A 16,307-nucleotide genomic window follows, 5' to 3' on the forward strand; every position below is an offset into this window, starting at 1 on the left:
ACCAAGATTCTCAAATGTTCCATCACAAAAGATTCCTTCACACAAGTAAATACAATTAAGTTCATAAACTTTTAATGTGCTAGGGTGTGAAAACATCTCAGGGAAAAACCAAGAACTCTAGAAAACTACAATGAAAATACAAATTTTAAATGTGATTATAGGGGCTGAGAAGGTTGTTCAGTGGTAGAGTACTTGCCTTGCATGCATAAGGCCCTGGGTTCAATTCTTCAGCACCACATAAGCAGAAAAAGCCAGAAGTGGTGCTGTGGCTTAAAGTGGTAGAGAGCTAGTCTTGAGCACAAAGAGGCCCAGGCCCTGAGTTCAAGCCCCATGACCAACAAAACAAATTTTTTTAAGTGTGATTGCAGATAGAATGGTTTATAAATGCTGTATATGAACAATAATGTTAAGAGGATTAATACAAGTAAAAGAATATAAAAGATTTAATTAATTAGGAAAGAGAAGAGTAACCATTGAGGAAAACTATTTTACACACCATAACAAAGGCAAAATAACAATATGACATCATTTACACCGCATCCCACTGACTTGGAGAGGCAATATTCTGAGAGAAGAAAAGCCTTTATGACACATCGGACAGACAATAATTAGGAAGATAATTACTAAGAGTTCATTGTTTTGGGCAGAAATTTAGAAAAGTAGGGGAAGCAGCATCTGAACACTTCATGGTTAAGATGTGCATCCCAATATTTTAGCTCCTGGTCAACTGTATTCTAGGGTCTAAATTAAAACAGCATTGTGTTCCTATTACTTTTACACTGCTGGCTTTTCCCTGGTTAGGACGTCTGCATTTTACTCTGTCAACGTTTCATCATTGCTACATTTCATTTCAAAACCAGAAAATTATCAGTGGCAAATGAAGGTATTTCTTGGGTTTGGTGTTATTTGGAGAATTGGAAGAGAGGGAAGAAAGATAATGAATATCTATTTGGGATATTAAATAGGTGTTTCATTAGGTAACTGATGAAGAGAATACCACACACTATTCAGGCAGGAAAAGAAGTTTAGTTACCGGACTGGTGCCCACACCGCGCATGGTGGAGAGGCGGTCCACCCCCAGGCCAGGATTTATCTAGGACATGAAGAGGATAGGGATGTAACCTAAGGGCCTGGGACCTGCCTATGGTCAGATAGGAGGTGTGACCAGAGGCAGCCCTGGGTGATCTAGCAGAAGGGGGAGGTTACTGTTTCCAGGTGTGCCAGTTACCTAGGCAACATAGATACTAGGCGGAAACTTAGCCAAGAAGAAGGGTGGTATGGGGGGAGGGGGGGGGATGCAGGGCCTTGGGCAGACCTTACAGATATTATATATAATTAGGGAAATTATCATGTGCTATTAAGAGTACAAGCAGGGCTAGGGATCTGGCTTATGTAGTGTTATACCTGACTAACAAGCTCAAGGTCCAGAGTTCAAATCCTAGTCTTGCCAAAGGAAAAAAAACAGAAAAGTAAAATAATACAAGTATTTGAAACTACATCCTACCATCCATACCACACTGGTAATTAGTTCCAAGAAGAAATCAGTTTACCTTACAACTCACTAAAACGTCTGACCTCCAAGCCTACCCAGGAGTGACCTGATTATTGGGAATGGTTTCAGAAAAACTCTCCCTTGCACACTCCAGAGTATGATACACAATTGTACACTCAACATGGCTCAGGAGATTATAGTCTCTTGGGACATCACACACAAACCCCTACATATTTTGGTTTGGTTTTGTTTTTAGAAAATGTCTCACTAAGTAATCCAGGCTGGCCTCAAACTCTCAATCCTCCATCTCAGTCCTTCCTGAGTGCTGGGATTCCAAGGATGGGCTACAATGCCTGATTCAGTCACTCCTTAAATTCATTTATATCTCATGCGAATTATCTATACCCAACATCACAGTCTCAGAGAATCTACCCTCCCCACTACTGTCCCCTCGACATAACTCCTAAACCTACCTATGTTTTTAAAAATAATTCCTTATGGGGGTAACAATGTTCAACAAAAAATGTATTCATTACCTTATTTATGTAATTATAAGTCCTCCATACATCATGCTAACAATAAAATTTTTAAAAATAATCCCTTATTTATATATTATAAAAGCAATCCACAGCTTGGATTTCATTGGTCTGTCATTAATGAGCATCACTTGCTGAGTGCTTCCTGGGCTCCATGTGCTGTGTGGGGCATCTCCCCTGGGCTATCCCATTTAGATCAGGCACTGTGTCTGGACTGGAAGCTTGTTGTAGCCAGGTTTTGCATTGCTTTGGTGACCTGGGAGCAGAGGAAATGGAATACAGGAAGGCACCAGGGCAAAATATTGTCCCAAGGACAAGCCTCCAACCTCCTCCACAGGCTCCGCCTCTTACAGTCACCACCTCTCAATACTGCTTCCTGATTATTAAGGGATTAGTCCACTGATTTGGTCAGAGCCCTCTCAGCTAATTGTTCTAGAAAATACCCTGACACACCCAGAGGAGTCCTTGACTAATCGCCTAGGCTTCCCTTAATCCAATCAAACTGACAAGCCTATCATAAGCAGCCTTACTGTTGTCCATATGATTAATATGGAAGTGGGCGCTCAGAGAAGATTTAGAGAGAACGCATCACTTACCCAAAGCCAAGTATCTAGTACTCATCTATTTCTCAGCCTCCAACTATTCTTCCTCAACTAGGCAGCAAGAGGTACTTTCGAGATTATAAAAATCTGTGTTAGACTTTGTCACTATGACAATACCTGAAAAAAAAGCAATCTCAGCAAGTAAACATTCTTATTTGGACTCCAAGTTTCAGTGGCTTCAGTCCATGGGCTACCAGCTCCATTACTTCAGACCTACAGTAAGGAAGAAGATACTGATGGCAGAATCAGTAACAGGGGCTGCTCACATCCTGGTAGTCAAGAAACAGCAAAAGGCATACAGAAAAGGGTAAGAGCGAGTCCCTCCTCCCCCAGGACACACCCCAGTGACCTACTGCCTCCAGCTTGGCATTCACCTCCTAAAGTTTCTAACACTTTCCAACATAGCACCACCAGCTAGGAAACACGGCTCCAACACAAGAGTCTATAGGGGACATTCATATTCAAACCATGACAACAGCCTAGGGAAACTACCTTATTTATATCACAAATAAATGGATATACCAGATCATTACAATGGCAACTTCCTTGCTTTGAGGTGAAGTTTCTCAGCGTAGGAATACCAGTCACTGCATTTTGTAAGGTCTGCCCCGGACCATACAGGCCCTGTGCAGATACCTTCCTACCTCTTGGCTTAAGTTTCCACCCAGTATGTTACCTAAGTAACTGGCACACCTGGAAGCAGTAACCTCCCTGTCCAGCTAAGTCACAGACTGGGCTGCCTCTGCTCAGGTCTCCTATCTGACCACAGGCAGGTCCCAGGCCCTGAAGTCACATCCAGATTCAACGTGGCCGCACCTTTCCACCACCTGGCCACACCTCCTCCTCTCCCAGGCCTGGAGGTAGGTCTCTCCTTTACAGCCAAGCCTCTCCACCATGCACAGCAGGGGGGTGGAGGTGGGGGGCAGCAGTTCAGTAAATAAACTTCTTTTCCTGCCTGAATAGCGCAGTATTCTCTTCTTTGGCTATCTAATGGAACCTATCTATTTATTATACCTTACACATTTCACATGCTAACAAAAAGCTTAAGTTGAGTACTATGTCATTTCTTTAATTAATAAAAAGAACTAACCCAGGCCTTGGTGGTTTCACTAGTGCAATCCTATTTACTTAGGAGATTGAGATCAGAGGATCAAGGTTGAAGCCAGCCTGAACAGAAAAATCTGAGCAACTCCATCTCTAAAATAACTAGCAAAATGTTAGACCAGGAGTTTTGGCTCAAATGGTAGAGCACCAGCTGTAGAAAAGAAAGCCAAGCAAGAGTATAGAGTCCTGAGTTCAAGCCAGTGTGCCAGCTCCACCACCACCCCCCAACAAAAAGAGAGAAGAGAAAGGAAAAGAGGAGAGGAAAAAGAGGAAAGGAAAGGAGAGTAGCTTAACCAGTTCTTATTGAATTCAGCTTGTTTTGAAGACCTATTTTTTCAAACTGCATATTCCTATTCAATCTACAAGAATATATTTTCCAAATAAAGAAAAGCTATTTGTAGAATGGTTCAAATGTCTGACATATAATTTGAGAACACCAAACACAACATTCACACTCTCCCACTTGTTCAGTATAAGTGGAAGGGGAATCTGGCAAAGGCAAAAAAAAGTACAGATAATTAATAAGGAAAAATACCATACATAAGCAAAATATTCTACAAATGCCAGCAGTTTAAACACGATATTTTCCTGGAATACTCATTTGGGTGGGGGGGAGGAGGGAGCAACAAAATCAGCTAGCAACAGAGTGATTCCAGGGGAAATATATGTGGAAGTGCAGCCAGGTCCACAGTTTAGGTGACAGTAGCTCACAAGTCCTTGTTATCAAGAAGAAAGGTAGCTAAAAGGGACAGAAATCTCTCTATCAATGTGATAACAGAGATCACTGTCTCTATGTGATAAAAAGAAAGGGGGCTTTAGGTCTAGAGACGAGGCCATAAACATTCTGGTCATGTTGATAATTCTTATGTTCTACAGTATTGGACCTGACCTCTTTGAACTTAGGTTCAAAGCCAGAACACAGAAATGATACTTATCTTGGTGGTTATACTATGTGAATCATGTGAGGTTACAGATATAACAATGCTTAGGTTCAAGACAAAAGCTATCTATTATATGTGAAAAGTGGAGATGCAACTTGGTTTAATGCATTTTACTTTGCTGAAAGGTAAATGTAAGGAGACACATTTCTAAAGATTGATTTGCACTATCAGAGGAATCCATCTGCAACACCACTATTATATATCCAGACTGTACAGGCCTGTTGATAATTAAAACTTCACAAAGCACCCAGTTAAGTGATTGAGACTACAACTTGATAGAGCAAATTCTTAAATGTCCACAGGAAGGAAAAAGAAGCTCTGAAACAGACATTCAGCGGATACTCAAAAACCCCATGGGCTGGGAAGGTGGCTCAGTGGTAGAGCACTTGCCTTGAGCTGAAGAGCTGAGGGACAGTGCCCAGGCCCAGAGTTCAGGCCCCACGACCGGACCAAAAAAAAAAACCCAAAATCAGATTCATCCTTGATCTGAAGCAGTGGTTGTTTTTGCTCTATTCTGTTTGATTGGATTTTGGTTTTCCTGATAATGGGGATCATTCTCAGGGGCTTGCACATTCAAAGCTACATCTGTAGTCCTTGGGGAATTCTTTCATGATATGCCTTGAGCTTTGCTTAGATTTGACTACTTCTAAATTTAATCTTTAGCCCCACTAATGGCAGGAGTTAGGCCAGGAGCACCTGCACTCACTACCCACCTGGAATGAAAGAAACCATGGCAGGATGACTCCCTCCAATGGACACTGCCATGCAGATTAGAAAGAGGTAGGTGTCCTCAACTATATCTGAGTCTCAACAGCAATACAGTTCATCAGTGTCTTACTCATAATTCTGTGGATATTTGAACATACCTACTCTAATAAGTGTCTATCAGTAAAGAAGACTTGTCCAACCTTTTCACCTTTAAATAGAAGTTTAAGAAACAACGTTTAGAGTTAAGGTAATTCTTGTTAAGAAATTATCTTCCAATAATAGAATTGAAAGTAGGACTCAAATTTGTTCACTTATAAGGTTTTAATGAAGAAATTAGTTTCAGTCCCCAACTTTTGCCAGAAAAGACACCTACATAACAACTTCATTCTAAGCACTGAGCTAATTCACAGTTGCCCAGGATGAGTGTCCAACGATGCAGGATTTCGTTCCAATTTCCCATGAATGAGCAGGATTGTTTTTAATGTCTCATTACCCTGAGTAAAATATGATAACTGGATCTACCCTTTCTATAACAAAATCCCTAGTAATAAATTCTATTAAGATGCACTGAATTTTTATAAATGCTAAACATGAAAAAGCCCCCCGTAAAAGAGTCAAACTCAGACATTCAGTGGGCTTTGGATGAATTACAAGAATGAATCGGTCTTTCATAAGGGTAAAGTATACCTGTATTAATTGTGAGCTGAATATTTTCTTTGAATAAAACCTTATAATTAGGGACATTCTTGAAAGGATAAAATCTTTCCATTCAGAAAATTTATACGCTAGGAGCAATTAATTACTCAGATCTCAAAGATGGACATAACAGGATCTTCTGAAGCAGGAATTTAACATAATTTGGACTTCAAAGCCTGAGGACACATTTTAAAGCTTTTCTGCAAGTACCCCAAAGTTAGAACAGATATGAATGCAATCATCTGGACAATATTTCCTCCTGCCATGTACTGACCTCTGGGTAAACAGGCCTGGAAAAAAAAATGCTGCCAGGAGAAGGAAAACCCATGAGGAGTATGAGGAGTATAGAGTATGAGGAGAAAGGCAGGAATTCTCCAGAGAATTTTACACCCTCTCTTCAACTCCACAACGAAACTCTATCTAGCTGAAATTATGCTTGTTGAATGTGGATGAAAGGGGTCATGTGATGCAGTAAGTGTTCCCCTGAGATTAATCTGTCAGCAGTGGGACTGATGGACTGACAGTGGCAGAGGCACGAGGCAATGACAGGAACACAATGCAGAGAGAAGAGGAGGGACGGAGCCAAGGAAGTGACGTCAAGACTTAATAAGCAACCATTTATAGTCGCGAGATGAAGGAGAGAGAAGAGTCAAGGATTACTCCCAAGGTTCACTCTTAGATTCCTGGAAAACCAGGAAAAAAACAGTATCACAGAGAAAACAAGCAAGGCACTTTACTTTCACGCTGGTCTCCAAATCTGGGCAATGTCACCTGGCAAAGGCTATAAAAGAAAGACAGTGGGCCAGTCTGCTAACTAAACCTGAGAATAAGTAGAGACAGAATGACACCAGTTATATAGTTAGCAAGAATGAGTCAGCCCATGAGCAGGAAGAGCAGAAAGTATTGCTCAGGACACACACTGTAGCAAGACTTTGAATGGCACAGCTCCGCTTGGACTGTCCAAAGCAGTCCATGGCAAAAAGATCATAAATGGTCTAGGCTAGATAGAAGAAAAAGGTCCATACTCAAATGTCCACAGGGACCAAGCAAGCAACAGAAACAAAGAAAGGCCAACAAGGTGACTTAGCCTGTTTTCTGGGGTTGTAACTGAAAGCCACAGATGATATAACTTATAAAAGAGTGGAGGTTCATGTAGCTCATGGGACTGGTGAGACCTTCTTGCTGCATTGTCACATAGCTCAAGTGACACAAACAGATCGAATGCAGAGCTGAAGTCTCTCCTCTCCATGTTTAAAGCCATTACTGACATTGAGAACCCTACCCTCAGGGCTTCTGCTAATTCTAATTACTGGCTCCACCACTAACATATGAATTTGAAGATGAAGTTTCCAAAGCAAAAATTTAGAAAACACTTTCAAACTAAAAGTACCAAGGAATGGAGTAAGGATGGGGCTTCAGTAAAAAATACATATCACTGTATCGGTATGACCATGACTCCCTAACAATGAGTCTGGGCCAATTCTTCTGATTCTTCCAAGGAGATTACGGCCTCATCACCCTATTTTACCTTCCTCAATACTTGTGATGACTGAAGTCACCAGGCTCCTGTTGCTGTCCTTCCCATGTTCATAATCTGTCCTTTCCTGTGAGAACATAAACTCCATTCAAGCCACAGGACTGTGCCCACCTCTTGACTCACCCCTGCCCCAGAACTTACTATGTGATATGGAATAAATCCAATCTCTCTCCCACCCTGCATGTCTCTTACCATTCCTCAATATACCCTTTTTCTAGTATGGATTCTACAAAGAAAAGGCTGAATCTGAATTCTGGTTCTGTCTACCTCTTACCAGCTCTTAATCCTTTTTGAAGCATAACTTTGAACAACTGCATCTATACCACTGGGCTTCTAGAGGAGTAAGTACCATTTTTTCCATTAACTGCACATGTACATTAATGTCTGATTGTCTGAAAAGTCCCGCACTTGGGTTTCTCCTCGTCACCCTCACATGGAGCGATGCTCCACTGCTGCACCCGTGTCTACGCTGCTGCCCTGTGGGTTCTCCTCACCACTTCCTGCACAACCAAAGCTCCAACAGCTGTAGGGCTAGACCCACTCTTTCTTCCTCTATGTGGTCTTCTCCAACTTACATGGCAAAAACGGTTCTTTCTTTCAGTTCTTGCAAGTTCACTGTACACTATCAGCTGCCTTGATTCAGACACCCTGCTCATGCGCAAGGGCAGAAACTGACTTCTACTCTTAGTCCAAAAGCCCATTTTCCCAGAGCCTGATACAGTGGCTGGTTCAAGAGAGGTTTTCAATGGATGTTTGCTGAATCAAACAAACCTGAACATTGAACAGATGTAAATCTGATTTATTGGAAAGTTTATGAATAGATAAACACATCTTGCTCCACCACTGAGCAACAAACCCACGGCAATGACAAATACCACCACAGGGCCAACTTCTGATTGGCTCATTAATGGTGGATAACAGTGATAAGTATTATCTAAGAACCAGTACAAGAGGAATCTCCCACTTATCCTAGGCAAACTCATGCCAAGACCTTCAATGTATGACTAAAACCACATTCATAGCCCCTACACATACATTTTTCCCTATACATACATAACTCTGATAAAGTTTAATTTATAAAATATGCACAGAAAAAGATTAACAATAGCATAATAAAAATAAAACTAGGGGCTGGGAAGTTGGCTCAGTGGTAGAGTGCTTGCCTTACATGCCTGAGGCCCTGGGTTCGATTCCTCAGCACCACATAAGCAAAAAGAAAAAAAGCCGCAAGTGGCACTGTGGCTCAAGTGGTAGAGCACTAGCCTTGAGCTGAAGAGCTGTGGGACAATGCTCAGGCCCAGAGTTCAGGCCCCACGACCGGACCCAAAAAATAAAAAATAAATAAAAATAAAACTATACACTATAATAAAAGCTATATGAATCTTCTTCCCTCTCTCTCCCTCTCTTTTGTCTATTTTGTTCTACTGTATGTATCATTTTTACCCACCACTGACCACAGATAACAGAAATGGCTAAAAGAAAAACCATTAAGGAAGGAGGACTACAGTTAGGTATTTCTGCTAGGTTAAGCAAAAGTATACAGTAAGCATTGGGCAACACCAAAATCACCTCTCCTACTGATTTAGCCCAGTGCCAAAACGCTTTATATATCTTGAGGTTCTTTTTTTAATTTCAGTTTGAATATATGAAACTGCACGGGAATCACTACACTAACATATGAGTGTGCAATCAGCAATTCACTCAACATATATTTACTGAAGGCCTACTACATGCCAGGCATACAAATTTGAGTTTGAGTTCTAGAGCTATAGTTTAGAAGTGGCTGCTTTGGAAGTCCTAGGAAACTCAGGAAGGCCCCTAATGCTGATCTGAGAGTTGGTGTTGTGTGATAGAACCTAATAGCTGGCTATTCAGCCTAAACCGAGGCAATGCCAGGTAACAATGCAGACATACCAACAATCAAATCATACACCTGAGTCAGGACAAGGCAGTGATGCCTCCTATGCCAGTTCTTCAGCTAAAACCTGTGAAAGAAACTTCCAGGGGGAAAAAAGAACTTTTACCCATGTTCGATATAATAGAGGATTGCTTATTGGCTTTTTAAAATTAATTTTTGATGATAATCATCACGACAAGATGATCCCAAATTCTAAAAATATATGAGAACACCTTTCAGAAGACACGTAGGACTCCTTATCCCACACCAAGAAAAATGGAGCAAGGGGACTGAAGAGTCAAGAAACAGGGAACCAGTCTTGTCCTAAAGAAGAGTAAGAATGCACAGGTATTCTTTTCAGACCCTATAAAATCTTTCCCCTTTTACTAAATTCACTTATGGCATAGCTCATTGGTAAAGTGTATGCCTAGCATGCATGAGTCCCTGTTCAATACCTGGGACCAAAAAGGCATCAAATAATTAAAAACTGAGCTCACTAAACTTGTTTCTTCTGTCCTTTCAACCTAGGTGGTGAGAAGTAGAAGATGCCTATTTACCACAAGTCAGTCCATGGCGTGTGTTTAGTTTGATTCAATGATTCTGTTCTATCTGTCCAAATTCTGGGTCCCCTTCCCATACTTGCCCCAAACTTGGTGCCATGCCTAGTGTATCATTCTCCTTCCTTCCTAATGAGCAGAGACAAGAATCCTGGCAGACCAACACAAAAGACAAGTTTTTGGTTGTTGTTGTTTTTGTTTCTTTTTTTTTTTTTTTTTGTGCTAGGTCTGGGGCTTGAACTTAGGGCCTGGACACTATTTTGCTCGAGGCTAGCCATGTGCCACTTGAACCACACCTCCTCTTTGTGCTCTGTGTGTGTGTGTGCGTGTGTGTGTGTGCGTGTGTGTGTGTAAGAGAGAGAGAGAGAAAGACAGAGAGAGAGACAGTTGGAGATAAGAGTTTCACAGACCTTCCTGTCCAGGCTAGCTTCTAACCATAATCCTCAGATCCTAGCCTTCTGAGTAGCTAGGATTACCGGCAAGAGCCGCCAGCACCCAACTAAAACAAGTCATTTTTAACCAAAGGAAATCCTTAGGAAAAGGTTCCTTTCTGAACTTTCCTAGGAATAGCCTTTAATGATTATCTCAAAATAAATGAATGAACAAAACTAAAGTGTTCCTCCTGCTTTTTAAATGTATAGTCCATTGTACTGACACACTGCATTAAGATTAATATAATGCTGAGGCATAGTAATCATACTTTTCCTCTTAGAAACATAAAATCTCTAATGTAAAGAAGTTAAGTCTTGATAGCAAAGAAATACAAGGGCTAGGCACCATGGCTCACACCTGTAATCCTAGATACTGAGAGTCCTGGACACTTAGGAAGTAGAAATCAGAAGGATCGAAGTTCAAGGCCAAAAAGCACAGGACACTAACTGTAAAATAACTAAAGCAAAAAGTGATAGGGGTATAGCTCAACTGTTAGAGTGCCTGCATAGCAAGTGGGAGGACCTGAATTCAGATCCCCAATACCATAAAAAGTAAATAAATAAAAATACTTATAAACCTACCTACATAGGAGGCTGAGATTGGGAGGAATTTGGCTCCATGCCATCCCAGGAAAAGACTGTATCCCTACAGAAAAAGCTGGACATGACAGCACATTTCTGTCATCTCAACTACAAGCAGATCACAGATCTGGCTGTCTGGAGCAAAAACAACCAGAGCCAATGTAAAAGACAGGAGAGAGAGTCAGGACATGTCTCAAGCAGTAGAGTACCTGCATAGCAAATAGAAAGTTCAAACTTCAGTACCACCAAAGTGTGTGAGAGAGAGAAGTGTGTGTGTGTGTGTGTGTGTGTGTGTGTGTGTGAGAGAGAGGGGGGGGGGGGACAAGGGAGGGAGGGAGGAAGAAAAGCAAAATGTTCTTTTTCCTTTCACTCTCACAAAACATTTAACCCACTTTTTACCTCATTGGGGGTGGGGGGGAGTAGCTTTTTCCTACACACTTAGCAATTCAAAGATTCTCCTTCAGACACAGCTGGCTGTCCACTATTTCAATTCAATGCTGACAGCATCCATCTGGAGATAGCAGCAGAGCCCACAAGTCCAGGAACCTCCACATGTTCTGTTGCCTGAAAGCTTTCAGAACTCAGTGCTTTTGAATTTCAATGGAGGCTTTATTGATTAAATCACTAGCCCTTGATGATCAACTTAATGTTCAGGCCCTCTTTCTCCTGAGTGGAAAGAGTAGGACTGAAAATCCAAACCTTCTAATCATTCCTCGATGCCCAGCCTCTACTCCAAAGCTACCAAATGGACACAGCCACCAGTCATTATATTACCAGAACAAAGATGCTCTCATTGCCCCAGAGATCCCAAGAGTTTTACAAGTTGTATGACAGGAAATAGGATGAAGACCAAACACATATTTCATGTCACACAAAACCAAATGCACATTTTTCATTTAGCCTTAATACCTGCTACATGGTGGCAAAATGACTTCCTAGGTAATAAGAACTATTTTATTGTATTTGTTTTTATTATTTTATTGTTTTGAGTTTTTTCTATCTTTTCAAGGTACTAGGATTTGAACTCAGAGCTTCTTGCTTGCTAGGCAAGTAGTCTACCACTTTAAAAATGTTATAATAAATCATCAGAAAATAAAACTGTCTAGAAAGAAAACTGAATTTGTGTAAGTACCAAAAGTCAAAGAACAAAACTTCTGGTCTATGAATTAATTCCCTGTGTGTTCTGGACTGTGTTGGTTTATGCCCAGAATCCCAATATAATTATTAAGAAGGCCCACTTCTGTCAAAAAAAAATTGACACGATTTGGACAAACACTTATTACTCTATTTGGAGATTTAAAAAGGATCTTAAACATGTATTAAGAAAGAAACATTAAGGTTTTTCAGAAACAATAGTATGTCCAGTTGGGCTTGAACCATCTTCCCAATTTTGAAAGAGTTAATAAGTATTTTAATTCTCATAGCTGTTAGGTAATAAAGACTCCTCAACACTGAGTCTTTATGAAGCCTCTTCAGCTATAAATGTGGGGCTTGGCCTTGCAACCTACATCTGGAAACTTCCCTCTCCAAATCTACCCCCATCTAGGCATCCAGGAGAGAGGCACAGTGATTCAGCATTTCTAAGGCATTCATTAAAATGTGCTTCCGTACAAGGGAATCAGGAGAGGAAAAAGAAGAAAGGTCCCCAGTTCACAGACATTAAAATCAGAACAGATTTTGATCAAAGCAAAAATGATGAAAATTCTCAATGAAGCATTTGTAAAGGAGCCAAACTGACAGGTGTGACTCGTATGACTGTTATTAAAGCAGGTCATCCTATAAATGTCTCCTGCATAGGGAGTCCTTTTTGTCCACTAGTTCATGACATGCCAAAAAAAAAACTGAAGTAGAAGAAAAATCATAGAACACACAAGGAAATTTCAAGGCTCTTCCCAAATAAGAACCACACTGCTAATACTTGTGTGGGGCCAGTGTTTAGACTCTTGCTATGTCATGTGTGTGTGTGTTCTGGAGGACAGATATGTCTCTGCCATCCTTGTAACCCTTCACTCTTATCTCTGGATCCTGAGAAGATAGCTTTACCACATGAGACAGGTCCCCTGAGAATAAAGCTTTAGCACATGAGACATGTCCAACAAATACATGTTTAATTAAACTACTAAGAAAAGAAGAAACATGTTTCCCAATATAATGTCTGCATAAACATTCTTTTCAAAGGTAGGAAAGAAACTCAACTACCAGGCCGAGGTGGGAGTGGAGAGGCTGCATCACCCCAACAGCAAGGAAGTATTCCTCAGTGAGAAATCTATTCCTCCATGTATGTGATAGATGAAGGTTTAGCAAACTTTATTATCACAGAAAGTCAGATATACTGCAATCAAACCATGTCCCACAAGTAAAACAGCCCTATAGGCTAATCTATAAGACAAGCATTAGCCATAGCCTCTAAAACCTGTTATAGACAAGTTCCACTGACATTTTCTTTTGTATCTCAGTTGAAAAGAGCTTGGGAATTCCATACAATGGACTTGGAGACAGTTTCTGGCTTCCTCCAGCAACCTGTGCAAAGGCACTGGAGTCCAAGAATTAGCTGGTTAGCCTCAGAAGGTCTCCATCATAAGGAGAGCTATAAAAATTGTCCTCAACACTTTTTATCAAGAGGGCTTTGGATGTGCCTTCCTCAGGACATACTTCCTCTTCCCATCCATAAGACAAATGAGGAGACATGATATGTGAGTTCATTAAGTCACAGAGTAGCTTCTGGAGAAAAGACCTTGGCAGAGGAGAAACCCAATAGCTCAGCCAATATGAGCAATTGTGTGGGAAAAAAAAAAAAAGTTACTTTCTCTACCAGTGTTCTATAGGAAGGAAGTATTTCCTGAAACTTCACTTGTTTTTTTTGTTTTTGTTTTTGTTTTTTTGGTTGGTCATGGGGCTTGAACTCTGGGCTTGGGCACTGTCCCTGTGCTCTTCAGCTCAAGGCAAGCGCTCTACCACTTGAGCCACAGCACCTACTAGTGATTTATTGGAGATAAGAGCTTCACGGATGTTCCCGCCCAGGCTGGCTTTGAACCGCAATCCTCACATCTCAGCCTCCTGAGTAGCTAGGATTACAGGCATGAGCCTCCAGCGCCTGGCTTGACTTGTTTTAAAAAAAAAAAATAGTAAAAATTAAATATTCAGGTTTCTTAAGTTTTATGATACTGCTTTACAACCTTGGCAAAATTACCTGAAGGCCTTTAATTTCTATCTTCTGGTTTGTAAAATGGGAACTGTGTAACTATTTACCTAAATTTCAGAAAGCTAATAAAAACAATTAGGTAAATCACAGATGTGTTTCCAAATTTCTACATGGTTAGACAGGGATTGCTCTTCTCAACTGGATAGGTATAGCTCAAAATGAAACCTTTAATGCACAGATTTTACTATCTACTCCTAATAACTAACCGAGGCACTGATAATCTACTGTGTAAATCCTCCTGGGTTTCAAAGGCTCAAGAACTCAAACAAATAATAGGAAACAGGTAAAAAAGATCCCTTAAACTCTGGACATAAAACCATCTTTTTAAACTCGGCAGGATGTCCTAAAGTAATCTAAAAGTTAAGCAACTATTCATATTGCACATGATGTCCTGAAGGATGATGTCACAAACTTGGCCTTCATCTTATGTGAACCATTTTTTCTCGTTTTCATACTCTTTTAAAATACTAAATCATGCTAGACGTGGTGGTACAAGCCTGTTAAAGAGGCTGAGGTAGTAGGATAGAGAGTTTGGCGTCACCCTATGCTACACAACAAGGCCCTGTAGTAAACACTGCCCCCCCCCAACAGAATGTTTTAATATTTTTAAATGCCAAATTGTTTACTTATCAAACTTTTTCCCCTCTAGATCAGGTACAAAAAGAAAGAATAAATTTAAACACTCAAATTCGAAATGAAAAGAACAGGAGGGAAAGTTGGCCCAAAGAACTTCTTGCAACAATCTTGTCTGCAGAAAAGGAGGGGCTCACACCATGGGAGGGAGAATCCTGCACCTTTACATAAAGGCTCCCAGAAACCAGTCAGAATCATAAACACATCCAACTCTGTTGTTTAGTGCCCAAAGCACCTGAAAGACACATGGACCATCACTCGACTATCAAGCTTGTAAGGCCATCTGAACATACCAGTCCCAAAGAAGAACCAACTGTACACCTTGTCCCAGTAGATTCCAAGTTAATTCCCTCCAGTTCCTCTCTTATCACAGAATTAATTGCTTTCTTAATAAAATGCTGCAGTAAAAATGGTGAGATCTGATTATGGCAGAAAATCAAATCAAAAGAAAACGGTTCGTGGTAGCTGGTTTGGCATACCCAGCCTCCTGCCTACCTTATTATGTTTGTGCTGGTGTCTTGCCTTTGTATCAAGAACATGATAAGGGCTCTCTGAGTCTTGGTTGATGTAATATATGAGTCTTGAAGGCAGTGTGATTTCTTTCTGCATTACATTGCTGTAACTGATATTACTGCTGCTGTTCTGTTGCAATGGATTGTCTTCATCTACCAGGACTCCCAAATTTTTTTCTGCAGTTTCATTCCAATGCAGAGCTGTGGGGGGGGGGGGGGGGGGGGGGGAGACAGGAAGCAAAATACACACAAACGCACACATATGCATTCAATAAATATAGAAGTTTTAAAATGCATTTCTCCCTTAACTGCATGAACAAAGTTTTATATTTATAAGCAGGCTAAGAAGTGGAGACACAGAGAAAGAAAGTTATGGTAACAATGAAAGGGCTTGGATAGTTCAGTTGCCAATAAGGCTTATACAATCATATACTACAGTCTGTACCCAGTTTCTAGCCAGCTTCAAATCTATACATGTAAATATTCAGGGGAGAAGGCAAAGTAGATTTAGGGGAGAGTCCTCAAATCAACATGCTCCAGGGTCCTGATCCTCATCTCCACCCCTTCTCTGGGTCTACAGAAGCTCCACTGTACTCTTCCTCAGTAGTACACCCCCCATCCCCCCCCCCCCCCATGTGAGAGCTGGGAACACTCATTCCTAGGATAACTTGAGTGCTGAATTCATGGGCACAGAATGTTAATTGATTCTTTTTAACAAAATGGACAATTCTCTTTTCAACTCTGAGATGAGAAAGGGGGGAAAAAAGTCTTTGCCATAGAGGGATACAAATGCTGGCAGCCTTCCAATTTATTTTTATTTCAAGGCCAGCTTTGGGTTTTCAAAGATTTCCAATCATCCAAGTGTTGAACTTTATAC

At 40.8% G+C, this 16,307-nt stretch overlaps 1 protein-coding gene across 1 annotated transcript in view; it reads right to left on the reverse strand.

The window, feature by feature from the left end:
- The window catches only part of Adam23 (ADAM metallopeptidase domain 23), a 160,073-nt gene extending 144,442 nt beyond the window's left edge, over window positions 1-15,631 (reverse strand). Inside the window, exon 1 of the mRNA XM_042679084.1 lies at window positions 15,414-15,631. Within this exon, the coding sequence (XP_042535018.1) occupies window positions 15,414-15,527 (114 nt within the window). The 5' untranslated portion in view covers window positions 15,528-15,631. The remainder of the gene's footprint in view (window positions 1-15,413) is intronic.
- Between the last annotated feature and the right edge of the window lie 676 nt (window positions 15,632-16,307).

The sequence above is a fragment of the Dipodomys spectabilis genome, unplaced genomic scaffold, assembly GCF_019054845.1.
Source record: "Dipodomys spectabilis isolate Male_0828 unplaced genomic scaffold, ASM1905484v1 ptg000051l, whole genome shotgun sequence".
In the NCBI taxonomy this organism is placed as follows: domain Eukaryota; kingdom Metazoa; phylum Chordata; class Mammalia; order Rodentia; family Heteromyidae; genus Dipodomys; species Dipodomys spectabilis.